The sequence below is a fragment of the Neophocaena asiaeorientalis genome, unplaced genomic scaffold, assembly GCF_003031525.2.
Source record: "Neophocaena asiaeorientalis asiaeorientalis breed wild unplaced genomic scaffold, Neophocaena_asiaeorientalis_V1.1 scaffold398, whole genome shotgun sequence".
NCBI lineage: Eukaryota > Metazoa > Chordata > Mammalia > Artiodactyla > Phocoenidae > Neophocaena > Neophocaena asiaeorientalis.
In genome coordinates, this window is record NW_020173416.1 from 2450904 (window position 1) to 2478325 (window position 27422).

A 27422-nucleotide genomic window follows, 5' to 3' on the forward strand; every position below is an offset into this window, starting at 1 on the left:
ATTTCTTTCAAGTGTTAGATATGGACCTCTTTCGGATATAAATACAACTATATCTGAGAGTGGAACTTACCATCATTTTTATTGGCATTATATAAAACCTTTTTCCTTTTCTTTTTATTCTTCTTTGCACACCATAGTTTTCCTGTTGAGAATAAAAAACGTAAGTATAAATGTGGTATTTGTTTCCTTGAATAAAGCTACATATTTCAAATAGAAGAACTCAAATAGTTTTAAATTTATAGACACGTTACATTGTTCATAGAAGAACTATTTTTCAGAGAAGTAGTTATAATTTTCCATTAATCTCACATCACAGATAGATAATCTTTAATACTTAAATCCTCTCCTTCCTTTACAGTCCTAAGGTAATCAGTTTTGCTTCTCACATCACTCTTGCCATGAATACATCTTTCTTGACAGTTATGATATGTAAATCTAAACCTGATTCCAGATGAAGACCCAAGAAACCTCAATGTCAAATATAAGCATCCAACCTGATTTTTCTGGCTCCTTATCTTCTTCTATGGTTTGCTTCATGGCTTCCCTTTGCTGCTGAAAGCTTTTCCCTAATAAGCAGAAAGGAAAAAGAGTAAAATAGTTAAGTCAAAAGGATAGAAGTATTTTTTTTTAAATCAAGGGACACCACCAGAAGTAACTCTTCATTTATATTCCCTTCTAAATCCTCCTGCCACCACATCAGAGTATGTCAACTATGATTATACACTCCAAACAGTTAAAGTATTAAGTCTCCACCTTGCTCTCAATCAATCCTAGAACATGTATTACTGAACTATATATCATCTATTAAAAAAGATAAATAACAAACCAGTGCTAGAAAATTTAATAGTTCAATTTTTACAAAGTTTTCATTTAGCATCTACTATGTGGAAAGCACTGTGCTGGATGTTACAATGGTTCTGATCATTTGAATTACTGCAAATCAAGCAAATTAATTCTAGGAGTTAACTTTCCAAAATAATATGTAAACAGTCACCAGTTTTTGATTCCAAGACAGCATTCAACATATTCCCTTGTATTTATCATTTTCAATCCCTCTTTTTCTTTGTATGTATGTATATGCTTTAAAGATTTTTCATTTCTACCTTAAGCTATCCATGATACAAATAAATGAAAAACCTATTACATTTTTCCTCTCAGGATTAAGATTTTAATATAGGAGGCTTTCAAGTTTTCTGATTTTCATGTTCTTTTCAGACATCTACCTTAGAATCAAATGTATTTTTTTCCTGAAGGATAAAAGTGGCTTTAGTTAGAAAATTCTGAATTAAGAGTTCTACTTTTATATTTAATTTTTATATTTAATTCTTTCCATTTCAGGCCAGAGATTCTTAAAAATCAATAAGCAAGTTCCATCTATGATGTTGGGATAATCTGTTGAACTTAGTGCATTTTATAAGAACACAAGCAAAAACAGTATTGAGTTTGATATACATAAAAAGCATTAAAAGAAATTAAGTTATCTCCAGAAGCTGTACAGATTGTGTTTCTAGATAAAACAAGTAGCTATGACTATAGGGAAATTTTTAAGAGCACTAAATTTTTTAAAAAAGTATTTGACTTCAACAGATTTAGAAGAAAAAGAACAAAATAATTTACATATTAAAATGTTTTAAAACATTACAGTAATGTACTGCTATGGCACATTTTTATAGTACACACATATGTAGACTGTTTTTGAAATAGAAGCAGACATTAGTGGGAGATGGACATTATAACCTCTTAGAAATCCTTCTGACAGAAAACCGTCAAACTCAAACTAACGTGGGTCCATTTATTTGTCCTATAAAAAGACTTACAAATGGTATCATTAAAACTTCCTTGATTTATCTATATATTTTCAGAAACTCAATGTAATCAATCAGTCAATAGATATTAGTTCTAAGTATTTATGGGCTAAAGCTGACATGGTGAAAGATATCAAATTGATATCTGGCACAAGCACTACGAACCATAATGGCTGCCCAGTACCCCAGGATTCTAGAGGAATGTTCCTGTAACTGTTACTGTGAAGAATCAAGGGTATAGTATCATCCTCTGAACTTAATATAAGAAGCCCATTCCTCCTTCCTTGATATATGAGTCAGTATACACAGAATCTCCAGCTTTGGGGTTTTAAAGCAGATGATTTGTGGCTGTGACTTTATTATACACATAATGTATTACTTGTAGTCACATTCATTGTAAGCCAAATTCTATAGCCAGATCTGTTATGCTTAAAATCTTAAGGTTTAATAGGAGGTATAATCCCTAAAAAATGTTATAGGTAAAAGTCAAGGCTTGGAAGAGTTTTAAAAAAAAAAAAAACAGCCTTAGAAGGTCTAATTCAGAAGCATCAGTTCTGGCAGAACTATTTTTAAAAACCACCTATTTATTAATTTAGCAGATACTGCCCTAAATTTAAAAGAATAAGTAAGATGTAGTCACTGGCCTAGAAGTTTACAAACTGAGAATATACAGTACAAAGTACTGTAACAGACAATTCCATGTAAGTATTATAAAGTAGGGCACACAAAAAAAGAAAAAAAACATTGTTTTACATTAATGTATAATTAAAGTATTAACGGATATGCTTTAAAGTCAAATATGGAAGAGAAGCTTATCTCAGTGCCTTATACAGTGCTGATATAACAGTATTTTTTGAGTGAATAAGCCGATGAATTATCACTTTATTCCCATTTCATCATTCCGTAAGTATCCCTTTGCCTTCACTAGTATTTTATACTTTCCTTGGTTCTGTTTCCCTCATTCCACCATAGCCACATCCTGGGAACTGCAGGAACAATTTGTAGGAAAAATTACATCTATATACTTCATTCCATTAAGCATCATCTTCACTCTTCAGAAGAAATATGTTCCCTTAATAATCTTAATGTCCAATGTGAGCTAAAGTTTTATTTTAGTATAGTCTAAATTAGAGAGTCTTCTTCAATGAAAAGTTGGGGGCATCCTATTTCCACCCTAAGATATCTTAGGAGAGATAAATTCAGTAGTCTTACTCTCCTGATTCCTTATAAAGTGATGCATCTTCACGAATTCCTACTTAGATATCAAGTTTGATGCTCCAGTTGACGATAATCTCCTGTTATAGTATAAGTTTTGTTGCCTTGATGCTTTTGTTGTTCAATACAAGTTTTGTTGCCTTGAAAACAGGGTAGTCTCAATGTACCTACAGTGAATGTAGTACAACATGGGATTGGCTGACGAGATTATATCGTAATTCCATTCTAAAGCCCAACAAATTGGTTAATTTATATTCAAGATACTTACGTTACAGATACAACATAAAAATCAACGACGTGAAAAAGTATTTACATCATTTTTTTAAAAGGCATGAAAAAGTGAGTTTTTCTCTTTGAAGATTTGTATTTTAAATGTTTTTTTAAACTTTGTACTTTCTACTATACTGTCTCTTACCTGGAACAAGCCCAGCTAGAGGCTGATTATCTTCGTCCCCTTCCCTGTAGGCCTGCCACCAATTTGGATCTTCTTGACTGATTACATGAAGTATATCCCCTTTTTGAAAAGACAGACCTAACTCTCGACATGGAACATAAGGGTCATCTGAGGGGTCATAGTCAAAATGAGCCTTTACGTGGATCTAAAAGATAAAAAGGGTAAAAGTAAGAACAACAATAATGAAATGGCAACACAAAATCTTCAGCATAAATATAATTAAAATGTTACATTTTTCATTAGTGCAAAGATACTATGAATTGAAAGAAGGGAGGTTAGTTTAGTAACTGTATTTTGGGAGCAGAATTTTCCCAGACTCATCTGTTTTCTTCAGTTAAGACAGTCCTGTTGATTGCAAACATGTACAAGAGTATGCAAAACACTGCACTGTTAGCTGCTAACAAGCTGAGGTGCTAAGGGGCCTCAAAGGTTTGATAGAAGCAGAAGGAATGTAATAGAGACTCCCTCCCCTTCCATTCCTGACCTGTGAAAACAATGACTCTGCAGTAAGGTATGTAATTTCTAAACCACTACTACCAGGAAAGGTAGACTGTAAACCTCACCACATCTGTCATCTAAGCAGGTGAGTGTCAGTTTCCCTGGTGCCACCATCCAGGGAAACTGTTCTTGACCACACTGTCAGTGCGACTGTGCCTTAATCTCTTTCAGAGTTTCTTCTAAAGGGATATGTTTAGGGTTCATAAATAATGAGACCTTAAACTGCTAAAATTATCTAAATCAAGTGTATAATCATTCCTATCGTGTTCTATACATAGGCTTTATTACTAGTGGTGTAAGTTAAAATGTTTGTTAACTGTGTTTTTACATATCTAAAACCTGTTAACGCTCTTAGCACTAAAGGTAAGAATTCACATGAACCTTACTGAAAGCTAAGTTATTTCTGATGCTATTTTCTTCAATATATTCTATAAGATAAACAAAGTATTCTTACTTCTTAGGAGGTATAAAGGAATTAATATTCTCTTTAACTCCCCTATCTGTACTTTTTATCCAAGCTGGTCAAATGGCATGTGGCATTTTCCAAAATCTGTAAGAAGCCCATTTTCATCTAACAAAATCCTACACCTATTTTCAATGAGTTTTTCTGCCCCACATAGGTTATATTTCAGGTTTGGGCTCAGTGAGCCAGGCGTCTGATTGACAGCCTAAGAATTTTATAATTCTGAGTTCTTTTCTATCCAACTGTTGTTTGACTTTCCTTAAGTCTTTTACCTTAACCATGACTGAGGCCACCAATCATAAAGATAATACTGGTCTGCTTCAAAAACTATTTTATGAGAAAACACTATCTTTTTTCAGCTCCTGAAACACTTAAAAAATTGACTATTCTCAATCAATAATGAGAATTTATGAAATCTGATAAAATACTTTTAAAGTGCTATATATATAATACATATCCCTCCATTATAATAACCAAGAATCCTCATGAAAGCAACAGCCTCTTTCAGAAATTTTGTTTGAAGGTATCTTTAGATAAAGAATACTGTATTTTTTAATTTCAGAAAAATATTTTACTGCTATAAATATGAAATGAGGAAATCTAAGTCTCAATATACAAACAGCAACACTGAAGTAAAGCAAGTGATTCAGTTAAAAATACAGAACTTAAATGCTAGTCTGCTTTTTGGGGGGTAGCTTTTCATTGATGTACTACATAAGTTCAAATAGTACACAAAATCCTAAATGTATAGCTCAATTAATTTTCATAAACAAAACAAACCTGTGTAACCAGCACCCAAATCAAGAACCAGAATATCACCAGCACCTCAGAAGCCCCGCCTCACGTTCCTTTCAGTCACTAGCCACGCTATGTCCTCCAAGGATAAACATCATCCTGATTTCTAGAATAGATTAGTTTTGTCCTCCAACAGTAAACATCACCCTGATTTCTAGCATAGATTAATTTCCCTGTATTTTACTTCATATAAATGGAATCACATAGTACACACTCTTGGATTAAATATGTTTAAATACCTCACTCAATTTAACAGTTCTGCTGCATTACAACTGGAGTGTGCCCTAAACAGCCTTATTCTTGATATGAAGAACAGACTTTTTAATAAAATCTTGAAAACTTTGTCAGTTAAAACCAAAAATGAATTTTAGAGAGTTATACAGGGTAGTAGTGAGTCAAAACAGTTGAGAGACTAGGTAAAAAGACTATACATACAATTCTGTAACCCTGGCATGAGGTCTCTAATCTATAGGATGATTAAAAAAAAAAATCTCTGCTTGAGTACCATCCCTGTTAATCAATAATGCTTCTACATCTGTTTAAATTGTTGCTCTTTAGTCAAACAATCTTAGCAATCTGAACATGAAATTATAGACATCATTTATGGTGGTGGAGAGATCATTTTATTAATAGGCTTTTCAAAGATGCATGAAATCAGACTACTTGTCAGCCTGATTGATGATTTTATCAAATCACTTTCTGAAATCAATACCCAGCATGTTGTTTTCAAACTGTTTTGCTCAGAACACCTGCTAGGATGTTTATTAAAATACTGACTTCTGGGGCTTCCCTGTGGCGCAGTGGTTGAGAGTCTGCCTGCCGATGCAGGGGACACGGGTTCGTGCCCCGGTCCGGGAAGATCCCACATGCGGCAGAGCGGCTGGGCCCGTGAGCCGTGGCCGCTGAGCCTGTGCGTCCGGAGCCTGTGCTCCGCAACGGGAGAGGCCACACAGTGAGAGGCCCGTGTACCGCAAAAAAAAAAAAAAAAAAACTACCTTCTTATGTCACGTCTCAAACTTTCACACTCTGTATTTTAATTATGTTCCTTGGATAATTGTTATATACATGCTGTTTAAGATGTACCCTAAAATCTCAGGGAACTACTACCCTGAGGGAAACTAAATAGACCAGTGAGGACGCTGTATCTAAGTCTATGACCTTTGCCAGAGGCCAAACAAAATCACCCAGAGATGCTTTTCTCCCTACTCTGTTTAGGTCTTACCTCTTCACTATTCAGATTTAATTGGTTTGGAATGAGGCCCCTCTTTGTGCAGGCTGGGAAGAGGAGTAAAATTGAGAGCAAAGTTTATTTCATATCAGGGAAATTAACCATATGACTGAGTAAAAGTCTGAGTATTGACTTGACATGTACTATGTGACTTCTATCTATATATAGGCATACCTTGTTTTATTGTTTCACTTTACTGCATTTTGCAGATACAGTGTGACTCACTTTATTGCAGTGGTCTGGAACGGAACCTGCAATATCTCTGAAGTATGCCTGTATTCCACTGCAATTCTTATCAGCTCTAGGAGTTATCTTCAGCAATCTTCCCTCTTCAGCTCTGTTAGTGACTAATTTATTTCCTTTCCCATACAAAAGAAAACAGAGTCCTTTTCAAATGAAGGAGAGATGCCGACCCCTATAGGAAAGCTCCAGGGTTTAACAATGCTGTAGTATCACTACAATGTATCTGACCAAAACAATGTCTGATTTCTAATCCAAACAAAATCATCTGTTTAAATTTTAAATTACAAGGCTGTTTAGACACAATTATCTTCCAGTCCAACATTTTTCTCCTTGCCCCTTTTTTTTAAGCACATTTGAAATCCTAATGATGGGAGCACAGCAAAGGAATAATAATTCATTAATTTATTTACATCTTTCCTAAGGGATTCAATGCTCAAAAATAATTTTTCCTTGTAATATTTCTGTATTTCTTATTATACTAGACTTATCTCTAACTTTTAAAATTACTTATAGAAGAGAAAATAGTGAAAGTGTGTCTTCTTTTGTCTTTGGCCTAAACTTTACCATAAGGCAGATTATAAAACTAAGGGCAGCATCAAGAAAAGCCTTTGAGTGTCAAGCAACAGTTTTCAAATTCCTTCTCCTCATCCTGAGATTCCTCCTCTCCGATGCCCATTCAAGAAGGAATATCTTTATTATTTGTTCTCTTCCATTTTTAACAGGAGAAATTTGGGATATCTGTGGGGCATCCAGTTAATGGTTAGTAGTAGTAGGCAGACAAAAATATGAACCTTAGGGTAACAGCAAACTTAATAGAGCAACTGCCCTAACCTGAAAGGGGATGTCCATCTAATACACTGTACACTGAAATTTTCAATATTTTTTCATCTTCTGATAAAATATTTATAAAAATCTTATTGCATTATAAAATTCCAGATCTTCTTCCAAATGAGAAAAAATTAAGATGAAAATTATATTATACATTTTATACCTCTAAGAGAAAAGTAAGTATACTGGATGGCAGTGGTTCTCAACCTTTCCTTTCAACCCAGCTATCTTCATAGGCTACGAACAATTCTTAACCTATCGTTTTTTAAAATCTGTAGAATTTTCTGCAAACACATAAAGTACATATAAACAGACTGTTCCCCTGACCTGATTTCCCCACAATAAATACAACTATGGCCCAGATCTCTCCTTAGAATTCCAAAATGATATATTCTATTCTATGCATTCGATATCTCTACCTGAATGCCTCTCAGGTATCTCAAATCTATAAAATAAACCTTTGGATTTTTCTCCCCAAACCAGTTTTTCCTCCACATTTCCTGTTAGTAAGCACCACCACTATCCACCCAGTTGTTTGAGCATCCTTGCTTCTTCCCTATCCTTTACTCTCCACATTCATTACAAGGTCCTGTCATTTCTACTTCAGAACATAGCCTGATTCATATTCTCCACTGCCACTGCTATCATCGAAATTTATAAGTCAACATCATACTTTATAATGGCTTCGGCAACAGTTTCCTAAACCTCCTTGCTTCCATTATTGGCTCTACTAATCCAATTTCCACCCAGCAGCCAGATGTGTTTTGTTTTTAAATACAAATCACACCATGTTACTGTATTTGAAATGCAAACTCCCTGCCACGGCCAAGAAGACTTACTTGACCTGGCCCTATCTATCTCTCAAGCCTCATCTCTTAGAATTCCCTCCTCACTGTTCTACTCCCCTACTTTGCTCCATTCCTACAGGCTTTCCAAACACAAAGTTCTTTAGAACTTATACCTGGAAGCCCTTCTGGTAATTAACAGGCCTGGCTTCATCTCATTCTATAGGTCTCAGCTTCATGTTGTCTCCTCCAGGAGGCCTTTCCTGCCAACCTTATATAATCAATCCCACCTCCTTTTATTCTCAGTGTTCAAATTCTATTGATTTCCATCTTATCACTTACTGCAAACTATAATTAATGTCATGTTCATTATTATAAAGCTAGCACTTATTAGCACAGTGTCCTAGTACACAAAAGGGATCAAGTAGATAATCACTGTGAGGAAAAAAACTATTTGGGGCCCATAATATTTCAATTATTAATACCACTGGCCTAGTGGCTAATGCTATGGTTTGTGTCCCTGAACTGTGATTTTAGTATCCTCCTAAGTCTTTAAATTCCCCTAAAACTACATCTTTCTCCCATACTCCCAGCCCAGACCCCCAAAATCAAGAGACTTCAGTCATGCTCCCAGCATTATTAGAGTTATCAAGTCTCCTACAGATAGAAGAGATTCTACCTCAATTTCAAATACTAAAGTCTCATAATATGCTTTTATTATACTCAAAATACAGACTCACTATCATATCGTATAGCTACTAACAGGTTAATTCATCCATAGTTACAATTCTCTATCACGGTACTGTAATTATTTTCTTTGGACTGATAATAAACAGTAATACAGAAACCTTCTAACATTTAGTAGCTTTGTGGGACAGTACCTGTTATATTACACAGCAGTTAAGAGCAAAAGTTCTGGAATAGGCATGGGTTCTAGTCCTGGCTCCGTCACTCACCAGTAGTGGGCTTGGGCAATTAACTTGACCTAATTCTAGTTGCAATGCTTGTTAAATGGGAGTAATAAAGATAGCTATACTTAAAAGGGATACTATAAGGACTAAATGAGATAACACATGTAAAACAATTAGTATTGTGCCTGGCACAAAGTAAGTAATCGTAATAATAGCTAACACTTATTGGACAACCAATAATCTCTGAATTTTCTAGTGCATATTCCATCACTAGTAACTAGTGTGATCCCCCTACATTTCAATTTACTCCTGTTTATATTTGGGCAGCAGACTAGACGAAAAAAGTGCCTTTGGCTCAAATATTCTATTTCCTCCCTTCAATATTATTTCAATTATATTGTGAAATAACCTAAAGTTGTACACAACTTTTCTTTTAGTCAATGCGGGGAGAAGGTAACTGCAGTTTAAACAATGTATATGTTTCCTCAGACAAATGTGCCAGTAACCTAGGAAGCTAAACTACAAAGGTGTCAAGACTTTTGTCCACTGCAACCAATGGAGCAGCCCCTGACTGCTATGTGTGATACAAAAGAAACTTACCAAATAAGGGAGTACTTCTCCTGACACAGCTTAGTCTTGCCATTCGTAATGTTATAATTCAGCAAGTGATTATGATGGAGTTTCAGATAACACCTATTTTGTTATCTTAAATGCATATTTCTTTCTAACATCACAAAACATACATCAGAATGATAACCTTTTGTTGCTCTTACTAGATCCCGACCTGTACCATAATTATGCTTAATAAGTTAGCTCTAATTAAACTTTAATATGAAAAAAGATATACGCACCCCAGTGTTCATAGCAGCACTACTTACAATAGCCAAGGAATGGAAGTAACCTAAATGTCCATCAACAGATGAGTGGATGAAGATGTGGAACATATACAATGGAATACTACTCAGCCATAAAAAAGAACGAAATAATGCCATTTGCAGCCAACATGGATGGACCTAGAGATTATCATACTAAGTGAAGTCAGAAAGAGAAAAACAAGTGCCATATGGTGTCACTTATATGTGAAATCTAAAATATGATACAAATGAACTTATTTACAAAACAGAAACAGACCCACAGAGGTAGAAAACAAACTTACGGCTACCAAAACAGAAAGGGGGTGGGAGAGAGATAAATTAGGAGTTTGGGATTAGCAGATACAAACTACTATATATAAAATAGTTAAACAACAAGGTCCTACTGAATAGCACAGGGAACGATAATATCCTATAATAAACCATAATGAAAAACAATATGAAAAAGAATAGATATCTGAATCACTTTGCTGTACACCAGAAACTAACATAACATTGTAAATAAACCATACTTCAATTTTAAAAAATGGTTATTTCTTAAAATCACTAATCCCATATAAAATTATTCTGCATATGCCAAATAAAATTATGATATACTATCACTGTTTTCCTTGTGGAAATCTTCCATGCGAGCATTAATAATAGTAGTTCATTTCAAACCTGTTTAAGTTTGATAAAAACTTTACAAGAGATATTGCAATTGAGAGTTCTTCTCAATGAAAGGAGGAAATGAAGGGGAAAAAAATATTGCACACCATTTCTATTTTGAAAACACCTCTACCCATCAAATGCTGTATTCTAAAAGGGATAAGCCTAGCATCTTTTCTTTTCTTTTCTCTCCCTTTCTTGTTAAAGTCATATAAGTAAGCAAATATTCCAACCTTCTTCTGTTGTGTCTCCTCACACTGCATAGCCACTTTTAAAGTTCAGGGCTTGCTCATGGGAGAGATATGTGGGAAAGGATAGTGTACTGAGAATAAGGCTGTTGAAACTCAAAGACAAACTATTTCCTCATTTCTCTTCCTACAAAGAACTTTAAACAGAAGGAAGGTTGCAAATGCAACACTGACTTCAATATGTTCCAATAAAGGGAAAAGACCCAGAACGATAGCCAAAATATAAAGCATAACTGTGATGAAATATTAAGACAAAAATGAAACTGTGTTCCCTTTCAAATTGTTATGCTTGTACAAAAATTAAGAATAGTAACAGATGCAATACATCAGGCTACCATGTTAATCCAGCACACTGAAGTCTATGACTTTTTAACAGCTTTATTGAGATATAATTCATATGCTATACAAGTCACCCATGTATACACTTGGGTGGTTTTTAGTAAATTTAGAGTCGTGCAACCACAAACAATTTTAGAACATTTTTATCAAAGCCCTACTGATTGGGAATCACTCTTATTCCCTCCTAAATCCCCACCCTTTCACCTAAGTAACTACTAATTTACTTTCTGTCTCTATGGACTTACCCATTCTGGACATTTTATATAAATGAACCCAATACACAGCCTTCTGCGAATGGCTTCTTTCACTTAGCATAACTTTTTCAAGGTTCATCCACGTTGTAGCAATATATCAGTACTTTATTCCTTTTAACTGCCAAATAATATCCCATTCTTATGGCTATACCATATTTTGTTTTCCATTCATCAGCTGGCAAACATCTGAGTTGTTTCTACCTTCTGGCTACTATGAAAAATGCTTTTTTGAACATTCATGTACAAGTTTTTGAAAAGAGGTATGTCTTCAGTTCTCTTAGGATCTATACCTAGGAGTGGAATTGCTGGATCATATGGTAATGAAGTCTGTTTTTTACTATAGCTAGAGTATTTAAGAGTTGTGCATACTTTGTAAAAAGCACTTTTTCCCACTACACTAAGCATATTTAAGTTAAATAAACCCACCTATACTGACAGAAAAAGACAAAGCTGAACATTATAAGTCATAAAAATTCTGAAAAAGAAGTATTTTCTATTTTTTTACTTTTCAGAGTTCACTAACTTTGAAATATTAACATGTCATATTTATTTAAATAAAATCTACTGAATTTACCTGTTTTTACTTGAGTGCAAGAAATATTTAGAGTGACATTTCTGATGCTCAAATGATAAACATCACTGTGCATGCTTTTGTTTGAGGTTTTCAATTCCTTAGTATTAATGAGCTGAAAACTTATATCCACACAAAAACCTCCACAGGGGTGTTTGTTCATAGCTACCAAAACTTGGAGGCAACCAAAATGTCCTTCAGTAGGTGTGTGGGTAAACTGTTGTATATCCAGACAATGGAATATTATTCAGTGCTAAGAAGAAAGGAGCTATCAAGCTATGAAAAGACATGGAGGACTTAAATGCTTACCACTAGAGAAAAAAAGCCAATTTGAAAAGACTACATACTGTAAGATTCCAACTATATGGCATTCTGGAAAAGGTAAACCATCGCAGTCAAGACAGTGTGGTTGCCATGGGTTGGGGGGAGGAAGTGATGAATAAGCAGAGCATAGAGGATTTTTAGGGCAGTGAAACTATTCTGTACGTTACGATGGTAGATCTATGAAATTATACATTTGTCAAAACTCATAGGATGTACAACACCGAAATTGAATCCTAAAGTAAACTGTGTACTTTGGGTAATAATGAAACCAACAATTCACCAATGTAACAGATACACTACTCTGGTGTAGAACGTTGATAGCAGGGGAGGTTGCACGTGTGTGAGTGGGAATTATGTGTGAACTCTACTTTCTGCTCAATTTTGCTGTGAACCTAAAACTACTTTTTTTTTTTTCTGGCTGCATTGGGTCTTTGTTGCTGCATGCAGTCTTTCTCTAGTTGTGGCAAGTGGGGGCTACTCTTTGTTGTAGTGCGCGGGTTTCTCATTATGGTGGCTTCTCTTCTTGCGGAGCACGGGCTCTAGGCGTGTGGGCTTCAGCAGTTGCAGCACACAGGCTCAGCAGCTGCAGCACGTGGGCCCTAGAGTGTGTAAGCTTCAGCAGTTGTGGTGCGCAGGCTCAGAAGTTGTGGCTCGCGGGCTCTAGAGTTCAGGCTCAGTAGTTGTGGCGCACGGGCTTAGTTGCTCCGTGGCATGTGGGATCTTCCCAGACCGGGGATTGAACCCGTGTCCCCTGCATTGGCAGGCAGATTCTCAACCACTGTACCACCAGGGAAGTCCCCTAAAAATCCTCTTGAAAAATAAAGTTTGTTAATTAAGAAAAAAGTAAACAGTAGCCATTAGAAAATAAATAATGAACATTAAAAAAGTCACTTACTACTGTTTCCTTAGCAGGAGGAGGCTTGATCTGTTGACTGGGAATCAGAACAAATGTCAAAGTACCATGCATATCAGACTGTAACAGAAAAAGTACATTATTTTAAAAAGTTGTATTTATGAAAATCATTCCATGATCTTATGATCAATAGTCCCTAAACTGGACTATTCTGGAACTCCAAGGAGACTTAAAAATAAAAAATTGGAAAAGATGAATCCCATTTTATCAGGAAGCACAAATTATGCCTTTCGTGGACTCCATCATACAGCTACCTAGGAATATGACATTCTGCAATTTTGGTCCTCTCGTCCACTGGGAAAAGCCACTTAGCCCATAAGTCTTGGGTTTTTATCTTCTATTAAGTTTAAGTTTGGAAGATTTCACAGTGAAGGACTGGAAGACACTGCAGCACTTCCGGGTCATCTACTCTGACATACATCGATTTTAATACAGTAGAATTTGAAATAGTAATTTTACTAGGATTAGAAAAGCGATGCAAGTACACAAATATTCTTACTTCCCAGATGCTTTGTCTCTGTCATTCATTCTATTTTATAACTGTATAGAGTCTTACTACTAGGTTCTCTATTATTTTCCAATACAGTCGGCCCTCCGTATTCATGGGTTCCATATCTGTGAATTCAACCAACCGCGGATGGAAAAAAATTCCAGAAAGTTCCAAAATGCAAAACTTGATTTTGTCACCTGCAAACAGCTATTTACTTAGCATTTACATTGTATTAAGTATTATAAATAATCTAGAGATTATTTAAAGTATACTGGAGGATGTATGTAGCTTATATGCAAAAACTATGCCATTTTATGTAAGGGACTTGAGCACCCATGGATTTTGGTATCCATGGGGGCCCTGGAACCAATCCCCCATGGATACCAAGGGACAACTGTATACCACTGCCCACCTTGCTCAGCTACCTCCAGCCTAGACAGTAATCACACTTATGGTCCTGAGATAGCAGGGAGCAGTACTCAATCTAGAGACAGCAGCCAGTAAAACAAGGGCTAAGAACGATGACCACTAGCACTTTGTGCTATCAAAGCAATGAATGGGACTGGGTGACAATAAGGATGTGAGGATGTTTTCTAGATTCTTCAGTAGACATCAGCAGATAGGAGAGATTTTAATGTAACAACTGATATTAAGTAAATAAGAATATAAATCTGATTGATGGGTATATATGAAGTGATCATAAATCACCCTCAAAAGTTGGCTCTAAATGGCCTCCTGATTATACCACCACTGTCTAACAGGACTTTCTATGATGACGGAATTCTGATCAGTGGACTGGAATTGCAGAATGCCATATTCCTATATCTACACCTTCATATGATAGCCATTAGTAACATATGCTTCTTGAGCATCTGAAATGCAGCTAGTAAGAATGAGGAACTGAATTTTAAATGTTACTTAAATAGAAATAACTAGCACATGTAGCTAATGGTTATTATATTCAACAATGTAGATCTATACCACTGCTATTATCTAATATTGCTAAGGAAACAACAATCAATTGTAGGTAATAAAAAACCAAAATAAGGGCTTCCCTGGTGGCGCAGCGGTTGGGAGTCTGCCTGCCAATGCAGGGGACATGGGTTTGTGCCCCGGTCTGGGAAGATCCCACATGCCGCGGAGCGGCTGGGCCCGTGAGCCATGGCCGCTGAGCCTGCGCGTCCGGAGCCTGTGCTCCGCAACGGGAGAGGCCACAACAGTGAGAGGCCCACGTACCGCAAAAAAAAAAAAAAAAAAAAAAAAAAGAACATAAAATCATGAGGGTGTGAACTTTGTTTTGTTACTGTTTCCCTAGCAGCTAGCACACAGTAGGCATTTAACACATGTATTTTTGAATGAGTTATTATTAGTGATTTCAGAGGCGAACAAAATATACCTGGTAGTAATAAAGAAAAAAAAATCAGCAGCACCTCCACCCCCACAAGAATAAAATTCTACTAATAAATATTGTGGAAACAATTATACCATGGGAAAATTATGCTAGAAATTGTATAGAGATCTTAACAGTTATTTTTAAAATGCTTTTTAAATATTTTATTCTGAAGTCCAATAACAAAGGAGGCTTTTGAGAGTCTATCAATTATTCTTCTACACGGGGCAACTTACCAACAAGTCAAAAACCTCATTGACATCTTTCCCCCGAATTTCAATGCCATTGATCTCCAGAACTTCATCCCCTTCATGTAACAGACCACTTTTTTCTGCAGCACCTCCTTTTACTATCCGACTAATGATGACAGAATCCATTTCATTACGAACTGTAGCACCCTTAAAAAAATTCAATAGCCAATATTTAAATAAAAATGCAATTTTTTGGTTCAACATGTCCTCATTTTTTAATTTTTATTTTTGTATTCAACAATTCTAGCCTTCAGTTATCTTGAGAAAAAATGTATTTACACAGCTAGAATAATCATGGCAATTAGGTTTGAAAGCTGATCATTTCCCCCACACTTTGTGCTTCAGAAGCATTCCATTCGTTAAAATTCTAAAATCAGACTTTTGAAGCATACAACAGCATAAAAATGCACTTGTTCAAGAACAATGTGAAAGCCTATAATCAAATTTGTTCTCTATATGCTGGATGCTATTCAAATGGTTATACTATATTTAGGTATAATTAGTGAACATGACTTGTAACTAAAAGTCTTTTTAAATTCAAAATATCATTAAGAGATGAATACTAATCTGGTTAATTATCAAAATATTAAATATGATCGCTGCATCCAATTCACATTAAAATGTATTAAACATCAATATTTATTATACAAATTGGAAGTACAACTGCAATATATACACTCAAAAACTGGAAATATGAAATACAGAATAAAGCTTGAAAGTAGATAGTTTGTAACACTTTTCTCCTGAACTTTTACTTTAAAATTTTGTCATGACATTCCCAATTTCTTTCTTTCTGGTGGGGAAAACCTAGTTACATAAAATGCCCTTTAATAAAATACAGTCTCTATTTCATATACCACATTGTGCAAGACAACTTGAGAACTTAGGATTCAAAAATATTTCTCCCAAAATAAAGAAAATTAAGTCAATGATAGCAGACTAACAGAAAAACGTTCTACATATAAAAACCACAAAATATTAACATTAAACAATGCATACTTCTAAGTATATGTGAAGTATGTAAGTAATTACATTGAATGAAAAGATCAGACTTTCCACTGTTTTTTTAAAAAGCTGGCAGACTAATGAAGCAGATTACTTGTCCCTTCTTTGTTCAACGATTACTTCACAAGCTATTATTTTCATCAAATTATGGGTGAGAAAAGATGAACAAATTATTTCTCAGATGAATAAGGAGTATGAGGAAGAACATAAAAGAATTCCAAAAAGTTAGCCTCCAAAGAGAAAAACTACCAGAAATGTAAAGGGTCTTCAACTATCTGCCATACAGAAGACCCCTGTGTAGAAAGGATCTTATATCAGAGATGTGGGACACTTACCAATGGAATATCTCGAGCCTTTTCTATACGAACTATTTTTACAGTTTCTCCTCCATATTGGCCAATGCTTTCATAAACTCTCTCATCTGTAATGGGCTCTAGCTGCATTTCCTGCTCAGCAACCTTATCATGGGCCAGTAAAAGTGCCTGTTTCAAAGAAACCCATAGCATTTAAAGTAACAGCATGATTTATTTCTGTAGAGAGATTTTAACCTAATCATGTACATAGTATCCTGATCATTAAACCTTTAAAAGAAGTGCTGTAATTAATTATATATTCAGATCTCTTTCCAAACTTTCCAACTGAAGTACAGATGCAACCCTGTATCTTTTATAGCTAATAATAACTAAAGATTTGTTAGGTATAATACGGAATACTCTGGGATGAGTTATCAAAGTCTAAAATGTTTATTAAACTTCATAAAAAACAAAATTACCTCAAGGCTCCAACATCACAGATAATTAAAATTTATGGAAAAATATGACCAAAAAAGGGAGGAATTTGTAAAGAATAAGAAGTTGTTTCAAAAATAATGTGGTTAACTTTAAGTACAAAAATATATAATCCAACAATAATTATTCTGCAGTGGAAGCTGTAAGCAATCAAAACAGGCTACATTAATATTTGAGGTCTCTTTTAGCCCAAGTGACTCTGATTCAAAGTGATTTTGGATGCTGGAAAAACCACACATATGATGCTCTCTCCATTTTCTACCTGAATATGTGGAGCATTCAGCAAAGCAGTTAATTCTTGTCCTTCCTTCTGGTGGATTGGCTTCAAAACACTTTGTACCTAAGAAACAAAGAATATTCTTCCTAGGTCATAAAAACTATCACTAGCATTTATAAAGATTTTTTTTAAAAAAAGGTATAATTTAAAATTGTAAAAACTGGAAAACGGTTCAAGATGGTGGAGTAGAAGGATGTGCGCTCGCTCCCTCTTCCGAGAGCGCCGGAATCACAACTAGCTGCTGGACAATCATCAACAGGAAGACACTGGAACTCACCAAACAAGATACCCCACATCCAAAGACAAAGGAGAAGCCACAATGAGATGGTAGGAGGGGCGCAATCATAGTAAAATCAAATCCCGTAACTGCTGGGTGGGTGACTCACAAACTGGAGAACACTTATACCACACAATTCCACCCACGAGAGTAAAGGTTCTGAGCCCCACGTCAGGCTTCCCAACCTTGGGGTACAGCAAAGGGAGGAGGAATTCCTAGATAATCAGACTTTGAAGGCTAGCAGGATTTGATTGCAGGACTTCCACAGGACTGGGGGAAACAGACACTCATTCTTGGAAGGCACAAAGTAGTGTGCCCATTGGGACCCAGGGGAAGGAGCAGAGACACCATAAGAGACTGAACCAGACCTACCTGATAGTGTCGGAGGGTCTCCTGCAGAGGCAGGGGGTGGCTGTGGCTCACTGTGAGGACAAGGACACTGGCAGCAGAAGGTCTGGGAAGTACTCCTTGGCGTGAGCCCTCCCAGAGTCTGCCATTAGCCCCACCAAAGAGCCAGGTAGGCTCCAGTGCTGTGTTGCCTCAGGCCAAACAACCAAAAGGGAGGGAATCCAGCCCCACCCATCAGCAGACAAGCAGATTAAAATTTTACTGAGCTCTGCACACCAGAGCAACACCCAGCTCTACCCACCACTAGTCCCTCCCATCAGAAAACTTGCACAAGCCTCTTAGGTAGCCTCATCCAGCAGAGGGCAGAGAGCAGAAGCAAGAAGAACTACAATCCTGCAGCCTGTGGAACAAAAACCACATTCACGGAAAGACAAGATGAAAAGGCAGAGGGCTATGTACCAGATGAAGGAACAAGATACAACCCCAGAAAAACAACTAAATGAAGTGGAGATAGGTAAACTTCTGGAAAAAGAATTCAGAATAATGACAGTGAATATGATCCAGGACCTCAGAAAAAGAATGGAGGCAAAGATTGGGAAGATGCAAGAAATGTTTAACAAAGACCTAGAAGAATTAAAGAACAAACAAACAGAGATGAACAATACAATAAGTGAAATGAAAAATACGCTAGAAGGAATCAATAGCAGAATAATGGAGGCAGAAAAACGGACAAATGACCTGGAAGACAGAATGGTGGAATTCGTTGCCACAGAACAGAATAAAGAAAAAAGACTGAAAAGAAATGAAGACAGCCTAAGAGACCTCTGGGACAACATTAAACGCACCAACATTCGCATTATAGGGGTCCCAGAAGGAGAAGAGAGAGAGAAAGGACCTGAAAAAATATTGGAAGAGATTATAGTCGAAAACTTCCCTAACATGGGAAAGGAAACAGCCACTCTCCGGAAGCGTAGAGAGTTCCAAGCAGGATAAACCCAAGGAGAAACATGCTGAGACACACTGTAATCAAATTGACAAAAATTGAAGACCGAGAAAAATTATTGAAAGCAGCAAGGGAAAAACGACAAGTAACATACAACAGAACTCCCATAAGGTTAACAGCTGATTTCTCAGCAGAAACTCGACAAGCCAGAACGGAGTGGGATGATATATTTAAAGTGATGAAAGGGAAGAACCTACAACAAAGATTACTATACTCAGCAAGGATCTCATTCAGATTCAATGGAGAAATCAAAAGCTTTACAGACAAGCAAAAGCTAAGAGAATTCAGCACCACCAAACCAGATCTACAACAAATGCTAAAGGAACTTCTCTAAGCAGGAAACACAAGAGAAGAAAAGGACCTACAGAAACAAACCCATAACAATTAAGAAAATGGTAACAGGAACATACATATTCATAATTACCTTAAACGTGAACAGATTAAATGCTCCAATCAAAAGACACAGGCTCGCTGAATGGATACAAAAACAAGACCCATCTATATGCTGTCTACAAGAGACCCACTTCAGACCTAGGGACACATACGGACTGAAAGTGAGGGGATGGAAAAAGATATTCCATGCAAAATGAAATTGAAACTGTGATTACAAATCTTCCAACAAACAAAGGTCCAGGACCAGATGGCTTCGCAGGTGAATTTTATCAAACACTTAGAGAAGAGCTAACACCCATCCTTCTCAAACTCTTCCAAAAAATGCAGAGGAAGGAACATTTCCAAACTCATTCTATGAGGCCACCATCACCCTGATACCAAAACCAGACAAAGATACTACAAAAAAAGAAAATCACAAACCAATATCATTGATGAATACAGATGGAAAAATCCTCAACAAAATACTAGCAAACAGAATCCAACAACACATTAAAAGGATCATACACTATGATCAAGTGGGATTTATCCCAGGGATGCAAGGATTCTTCAATATACAAAAATCAATCAATGTGATACACCATATTAACAAATTGAAGAAGAAAAACTATGGTCATCTCAATGGATGCAGAAAAATCTTTTGACAAAATTCAACAACCATTTATGATACAAACTCTCCAGAAAGTGTCCATAGAGGGAACCTACCTCAACATAATAAAGGCCATATACAACAAACCCACAGCAAACATCATTCTCAATGGTGAAAAACTGAAAGAAAAAAGGAACGCAATTTGGCCATTTTTAGAGACGTGGATGGATCTACAGACTGTCATACAGAGTGAAGTAAATCAGAAAGAGAAAACAAATATCGTATATTAACGCATATATGTGGAACCTAGAAAAATGGTACAGATGAACTGGTTTGCAGGGCAGAAATTGAGACAGATGTAGAGAACAAACATATGGACACCAAGGAGGGAAAGTGGTGGTGGGGGGTGTGTGTGATGAATTGGGAGATTCGGATTGACATATATACACTAATATGTATAAAATGGATAGCTAATAAGAATCTGCTGCTTAAAAAAATAAATAAAATAAAAATTCAGAAAAAAATTGTAAAAACTACTTGTAAGAAAGAAAAGCACTAAAGAGAATTATAACTTTAAAAAAGTATTTTTTTCTCACAGTTTTCAATCTTGTTACCTGATTGACAATAGCATTTTTATTTATGCCTATGAATGAGGTATTTCCTTCTTGAAAATTTCTGCAAACATACTATGTAAAAGAGACTAATAATGATTATATAAGGGAAGAACTGTTCTAACAGTTATGTTGCTATTTTATAGTGTTTTAATCATATGTTTATGTAACTACATTTTAAATCAGAGATGACATTTTAAAGTTACAGACTAACATATAAATTTATATTGGAGTAATGAAACAACCACCATACTACAGTGAATCACATTAAAAAATTTACCCAAGTCAAGCAATTCTTGCACTCCTAGGATAAACTCCACTTGATTATGAAGAATTTTTTTTAGTCTTTGTTTCCTCACCTGTAGATTGGCGCCTACAATGTAAGGTTCTTAAAAGATTGAGATAATCCACATAAACTGCTTAGCACACTACCTAGCACATAGTAAATTATTACCTTAATATATTTCTAGATGTGAGTTACTCACATTTTAAGATTTCTATATTAATGTTCATAAACCAGATTAGAGACTTGGTGAGCATAGTCATATACACTGGTTTACAGAACTACTATTTTTAGTATCTATACTATTCTAGCACAATGAGTTGGGAAATAGTCAACATTTATACATGAAAACAGTTTATTTAACGTAAGACTCATATGTTCCTTAATGTTTTGATAGAGCTTGTAAAATTATCTGGGCCTGGTAGTTTATTTTAGGGGTGGATTTCCAACTTTCAATTTTATCTATAGTTACTACTTTTTTTGGTTACCTTTTCTTAAGTCACTTTTGGCAATTTACATTTTCTTACAAAAACCACCCACTTGACAGCACTTTCACATTTAGTGACATAAAGTTGCAATTATAATTTTTTAGTCTCCTGTGTTTGCATCTACGCTTCTTTTTTCTTTTCTAATGTTATTAGTATTTTTTCTTCATCTAACTGGTCAAAGGTTTCTCTATTCTCTTGTACTTGTCAAAAAACCAGCTTTTGACATTAAATCTATTGTTCTTTCCATTTAAATAATTTAATTCCTTTTTTCTGCTCTAGTTTATTTCCCTTTTCAATTTCTAATCACTTGAGCTGTATGTTCAGTCGAATTATTTTCCATCTTTTTTTCTACCAGAAATATTTAAAGGTACAAATTTGCTCTATGGACTAGTTTTCCTCAAAGATTATACTATATATGTTTTCACTATTAATACCTCTGATTTTCTTCCTTTCTGTGCTTCCTAACTCGAGTACCAAAAAGAGCACTTTGCAGCAATGCAGATTAACAAAGCCAAAATTATCATCATCAATGAAAACATATAGAAGTAAATTAATATATAGTATAATTTTTTAATAAAACTAACTCACGATTGGGACTTCCCTGGTGGCACAGTGGTTAAGAATCTGCCTGCCGGTGTGGGGGACACAGGTTCAATCCCTGGTCTAGGAAGATCCCACATGCCGCGAAGCAACTAAGCCTGTGCACCAGAACTACTAAGCCTGTACTCAAGAGTCCACGAGCCACAACTGCTGAGCCCGGTGCTAAAACTACTGAAACTCGCGTGCCTAAAGCCCGTGCTCCACAACAAGAGAAGCCACCTCAGTGAGAAGCCCGCGCACCGCAACAAAGAGTAGCCCCCTCTTGCCGCATCTAGAGAAAGCCTGTGCACAGCAGCAAAGACCCAACGCAGCCAAAATTAAATTAATTAATTTTTAAAAAAGTAACTCATGATTAGAACAGGAATCTAGTAATTCTCTAATACCTCTTATGGTTATTTTAAATAATTTTTCAAGTAATTCCCCCATCAAACCTAAGAGATGATAATTTTGGGATTAATTAATTTGACCACAAGTAGATCATAGCAATGACAGCATCAAAATTAGCCTGTCCTCTGGTTTTGGTACCTAGAAAAACATGTTTCTAAATGTAAAGTTCTATATGTATAAACAGGGGGGCATAGCAATTATTATCTTTTGCAAGAATTCGATTAAAGTCTTACTAATGGTCGAGTGCAGTAATCCAAAACTGTGAATAATTAAATGCTGATTTTTAAAATAGGGTACTTTTCTTTTTTAAATATATCATATCCCAGTTAATTTAAAATGAAATTTATAGTCCCTAAGAAAGTAATCCTGAGAGAGAAAGAAAATTTTCAATTAGAAATGCACTTTGAACAAAATGTACAAAGTCAACTCAATAATTTTGTGTATAGACACTTTTTTTCTATCTTTACCTTTTTATTTATTTATTTATTTTGGCTGCACTGCACGGCTTGCAGGATCTTAGTTCCTCGACCAGGGATTGAACTTGGGGCCATGGCAGTGAAAGTGCCAAGTCCTAACCACTGGACTGCAGGGGAATTCCCTCCTATTTTTACTTTTAAATCAGTTCCTAGCACCTCTGAGATAGTCCCTTCTAAAGAAATTTCAACTCCTGTTATGTGTTTATTTCCTTCCCCTATTAATCTAGTTGTTGCCTATTTTAGTGTCAACATACAACATGAGCTACTTCTACAAAGGCCTAAGGAATTAAAAGGCTATTCTTACCTCATACTGGCTCCTTTCCATTAGGCTATAAAAATGCTCTAATCTCTTATCTTTAAAAAAAAAAAGTTCTCTCTTGATCTTGTACTCTTCTCTAGCTAAAATACTTTCTTTATTTTCCTTCAAAGAATTTTAAACTAATTTTTTTAAATAACAGAAATGGTATATGTTAAATGTGAAAAATCAGAAAATAGATAATCCAAAAGAAGGAAATAAAACTCACCATAATCCCCAAACCTAGGGAGAATCATTTGGTATATATCCTCCTATATTCTTATACTTGTTTTTACCAAAATATTCACCAAGAGATACACATCTGACAGGAGGACTTGTAACTAGAGTACATTAAGAACTCTTACAACTCAATAAAATTTACAATATGATTTTTAAAATGGGAAAAAGATCAAACTATTTTCCAAAAGAAGGAAACAGCTTATGAAAAAATGCTCAACATATGGAAATGCAAACTAAAACAAGATACTGTTACACATCTGCTAGAATAATAAAATGGAAATAACCTAAATATCCACCAATAGGAAAGTGGTTAAACAAATTGTAGGATATGCATACGATGGAATACTACTCAACAAGAAGCTCAAACGACTAAATACATGCAACACACCGATGAATTTGAAAAACATTATACTAAACAAAGCAAGTCAGATATAAAAGACTACATATTATTTTATTCCATTTATATGAAATTTCCAGAAAAGGCAAATCTGTAAAAACAGAAAACAGATCACTGGCTGCCTAGGGTCTGGGGAGTGGGAAGTGGTTACTGTCTACAAAAGAAATTAAGGGAGCTTTATGCATTCACGGATGTTTCTATAACTTGACTGTGGTGGTAGATTACACAGGCGTATACATGTGCCAAAAATATTGAACTATATAATGAAGCATACCAATTTTAAGTGTACATAAATTATATCTCAATAAAGTTGGTTATCTAAAACAATACACCCATAACCTCAAAACCATGAGAAAATCTTTGTGTATATCCTTTATTTCTTACTTTTACCAGAATGAGATCATGCTAGTCATACTGTTTTATAACAATGTAACTATTTCAATTTGATACTAATTATTTTTTTAAATTAATTAATTAATTTGTTTATTTTTTACTGCATTGGGTCTTCATTGCTGCACGCGGGCTTTCTCTAGTTGCAGTGAGCGGGGGCTACTCTTCGTTGCAGTGAGCAGGCTTCTCATTGCGGTGGCCTCTCTTGTTGCAGAGCACAGGCTCCAGGTGCGTGGGCTCCAGCAGTTGTGGCACACGGGCTCCAGAGCGCAGGCTTAGTAGTTGTGGCGCATGGGCTTAGCTGCTCCGTGGCACGTGCAATATTCCCAGACCAGGGCTCAAACCCGTGTCTCCTGCATTGGCAGGCGGATTCTTAACCACTGCACCACAGGGAAGCCCTAATTTCCTACTGAAATATTTCTTCACTTCATGTTCAATGGCTGTTCAAAATCTTACATCTGGACAATTACACTAGCCTCCATACTCTAAGCCGGACTCCATTCTTGATCTCACACATCTCCCGCAATGTTATCAGAATAATACTTTAAACAGGAAGCCTGTTTATATCAAACTCTTGTTTAAAATCCTTCGGTAGCTCTGCAATCACTTATAAATTTCTTGCTTTGAACTCTCTTTTAGTGGCTTTTGTGTATTAAATTTGAGAAACACATCAACATCTAAATAAGAAAATTACCTATATATCCACCACCCAGAGATAGCCTTGTTAATAATTTATTATTTCTCTCAATATCTCTTTACCTGCATTTTCAAATAGGATATCTGTGTGTATACACATTTTATCTATACTTTAATAGGCCTCATGTTGACTACCAAATGAATCAAGGTTTTAGTTTTTCAAAGTAACTTATTCACATTTTCCCTGTTCCCCTACAACATTTCATGACTTTTTCTTGTTTTACTGCACTAGCTAGTACCTCCAGAAAAATGCTGAATACTAGTGGTGAGAGTCTGTAGATTCCTTTTATTATTCCAGGCTTAAAAAGCAACATGCTGGGGACTTCCCTGGTGGCACAGTGGTTAAAAATCTGCCTGCCAATGCAGGGAACACGTGTTTGAGCCCTGGTCTGGGAAGATCCCACATGCCATGGAGCAACTAAGCCCATGCACCACAACTACTGAGCCTGCGCTCTAGAGCCCAAGGCCACAACTACTGAGCCCGCGTGCCACAACTACTGAAGCCCACACGCCTAGAGCCTGTGCTCCACAAGAGAAGCCACCGCAATGAGAAGCCCGTGCACCGCAATGAAGAGCAGCCCCTGCTCACTGCCACTAGAGAAAGCCCGCGCGCAGCAACAAAGACCCAACGCAGACAAAAATTAAAAAAAAAAAAAAGCAACATGTTGGGTGTTTCATCATTAGGTAAGATGCTCCCTATTAGTTTCTGATATTGTTCTTCATCAAGTTAACAAAATGTACCTGGTTTTCTAAGAATTCTCATTATCAAGGAAAAGGTATTAAATTTTTTTCAGATGTCTTTTCTGCATCAAGTTGATCATATGTTTTTCTCCTTTCATCTATTCATGTAACTTAATTATTTTAAAATGTTTACTAATGTGGATCCATTGTAAGAAAATTTAAACTTATTAATATGGCTTATTTGGCCTTCAGGACCTGGACTCTATCTTGAAAATCATATCCTACTCCTTACTCATTGTGCAATAAATATGCCATGCTTTCTCAGTCACTACTATCCTTGAACCCTTTGCCAGTGGAAAGGCTTTCCTTCTTTCTTGGGCTTTCAGGTAAATTCCCAACTGTCCTTCAAGACTTAGCATATTAAATTTTCTGTTTCTTCCTTCCTCCCAAATCTCCTCCTCTGCCATGTCTGCCTCTCCCCAACCCCTACTGAAGTAGGCACATCTCATTACGCTCTTGGTACCTTTTTCATACTGCCACCATAGTACTTCTCATTAGATTGTGATTGTTAACTCATTTTTCTTCCACAGTGAGAGTCTAACTCAATTTTCACTGGTTGATGTGCATCTGGGCTCCTTCCAGCTTCTAATGATTATCTGGCTGCTATGAACGTTTATGCTTAAGCCTTTGTGTGGATATGTTTTCATCTCTCTCAGGTACATACCCAGACATAAAAATGTTGGGTCACAGATATAGGTACTTTAGCTTTAGCAGACATTTCCAAACATTTTCCAAAGTGGCAATACCAATTTATACTCCACCAGTAACACTATCAGAGTTTCAGTTCCTCCATAAGTTCATTAAGATTTAACATTGCCAGTCTTGCAAAAATTTTTTTAGTCATTTTGGTGTCTATGCGGTAGTCTCTCATTTTGTTTTAATTTGCATTTCTCTATTAGCTAATGATGCTGAACTTTTCATACTTACTGGCTGTTGGGGTTTCATCTTTTTGAGAAGTCTCTGTTCAAGTCCTTTGCCCATTAAAAAAAACTAAGTAGTCTCTTTCTTGTTAATTTGCGACAGTTCTTTTGGATGCAAGTTTTTGTTATATACATACTTATACACGTATATACCTCAATATCTCAAAATCAAACACCATTTTCTAGTTTGTTGGCTTGCATTTTTACTGGATAAGCAAAAGTTCATTTAACGAAACCCAGGTTCTCAACCTTTTCTTGATAAAAGCACTTTAAAAATGACCAAAAAACTTGTTTTACATTTATTAATGAGTATCCTGGATTGTCAAAGATATAATCTGGATCTCAGTATCTGAAGTTTTCAGAAGCTGTATTATCTATTATATGATATTTAATGTTTAACTGATATTTTAAGCTATAAAAACAAAGAACACTTCCTAATGTGTTAAGACATTCTTTCATCAAATTCTTGAGTTTTTTTTACTTACTTGGATTAAATTTTCATTTAAAAATGATATACTAACTGAAACATGAGGTAATTTCTTCCTTTAAATACTGTATATGAAAAAAGCTGGAATTATGAATGCTAAAAAGCAAAAAATTAGGCAATGGGCATATGAGTAGCCTAGTTAGTCTCATCCCAGTCACAAAACCTCACCTGGCCTCAAAATTCAGAAACATAAAACAGAAGGGTTGAAT

The 27422-nt window shown here is 35.7% G+C and overlaps 1 protein-coding gene across 1 annotated transcript in view; it reads right to left on the reverse strand.

Moving 5' to 3' along the window:
• Positions 1-27422, reverse strand: part of PALS1 (protein associated with LIN7 1, MAGUK p55 family member) — a 70723-nt gene that overhangs the window by 19189 nt on the left and 24112 nt on the right. Inside the window, exons 4-10 of the mRNA XM_024747255.1 lie at positions 17581-17658; positions 16866-17012; positions 15511-15672; positions 13377-13454; positions 3436-3619; positions 495-566; positions 71-142 (exon numbers count right to left, since the gene is read on the reverse strand). Coding sequence (XP_024603023.1) covers positions 71-142; positions 495-566; positions 3436-3619; positions 13377-13454; positions 15511-15672; positions 16866-17012; positions 17581-17658 — 793 coding nt within the window. The remainder of the gene's footprint in view (positions 1-70; positions 143-494; positions 567-3435; positions 3620-13376; positions 13455-15510; positions 15673-16865; positions 17013-17580; positions 17659-27422) is intronic.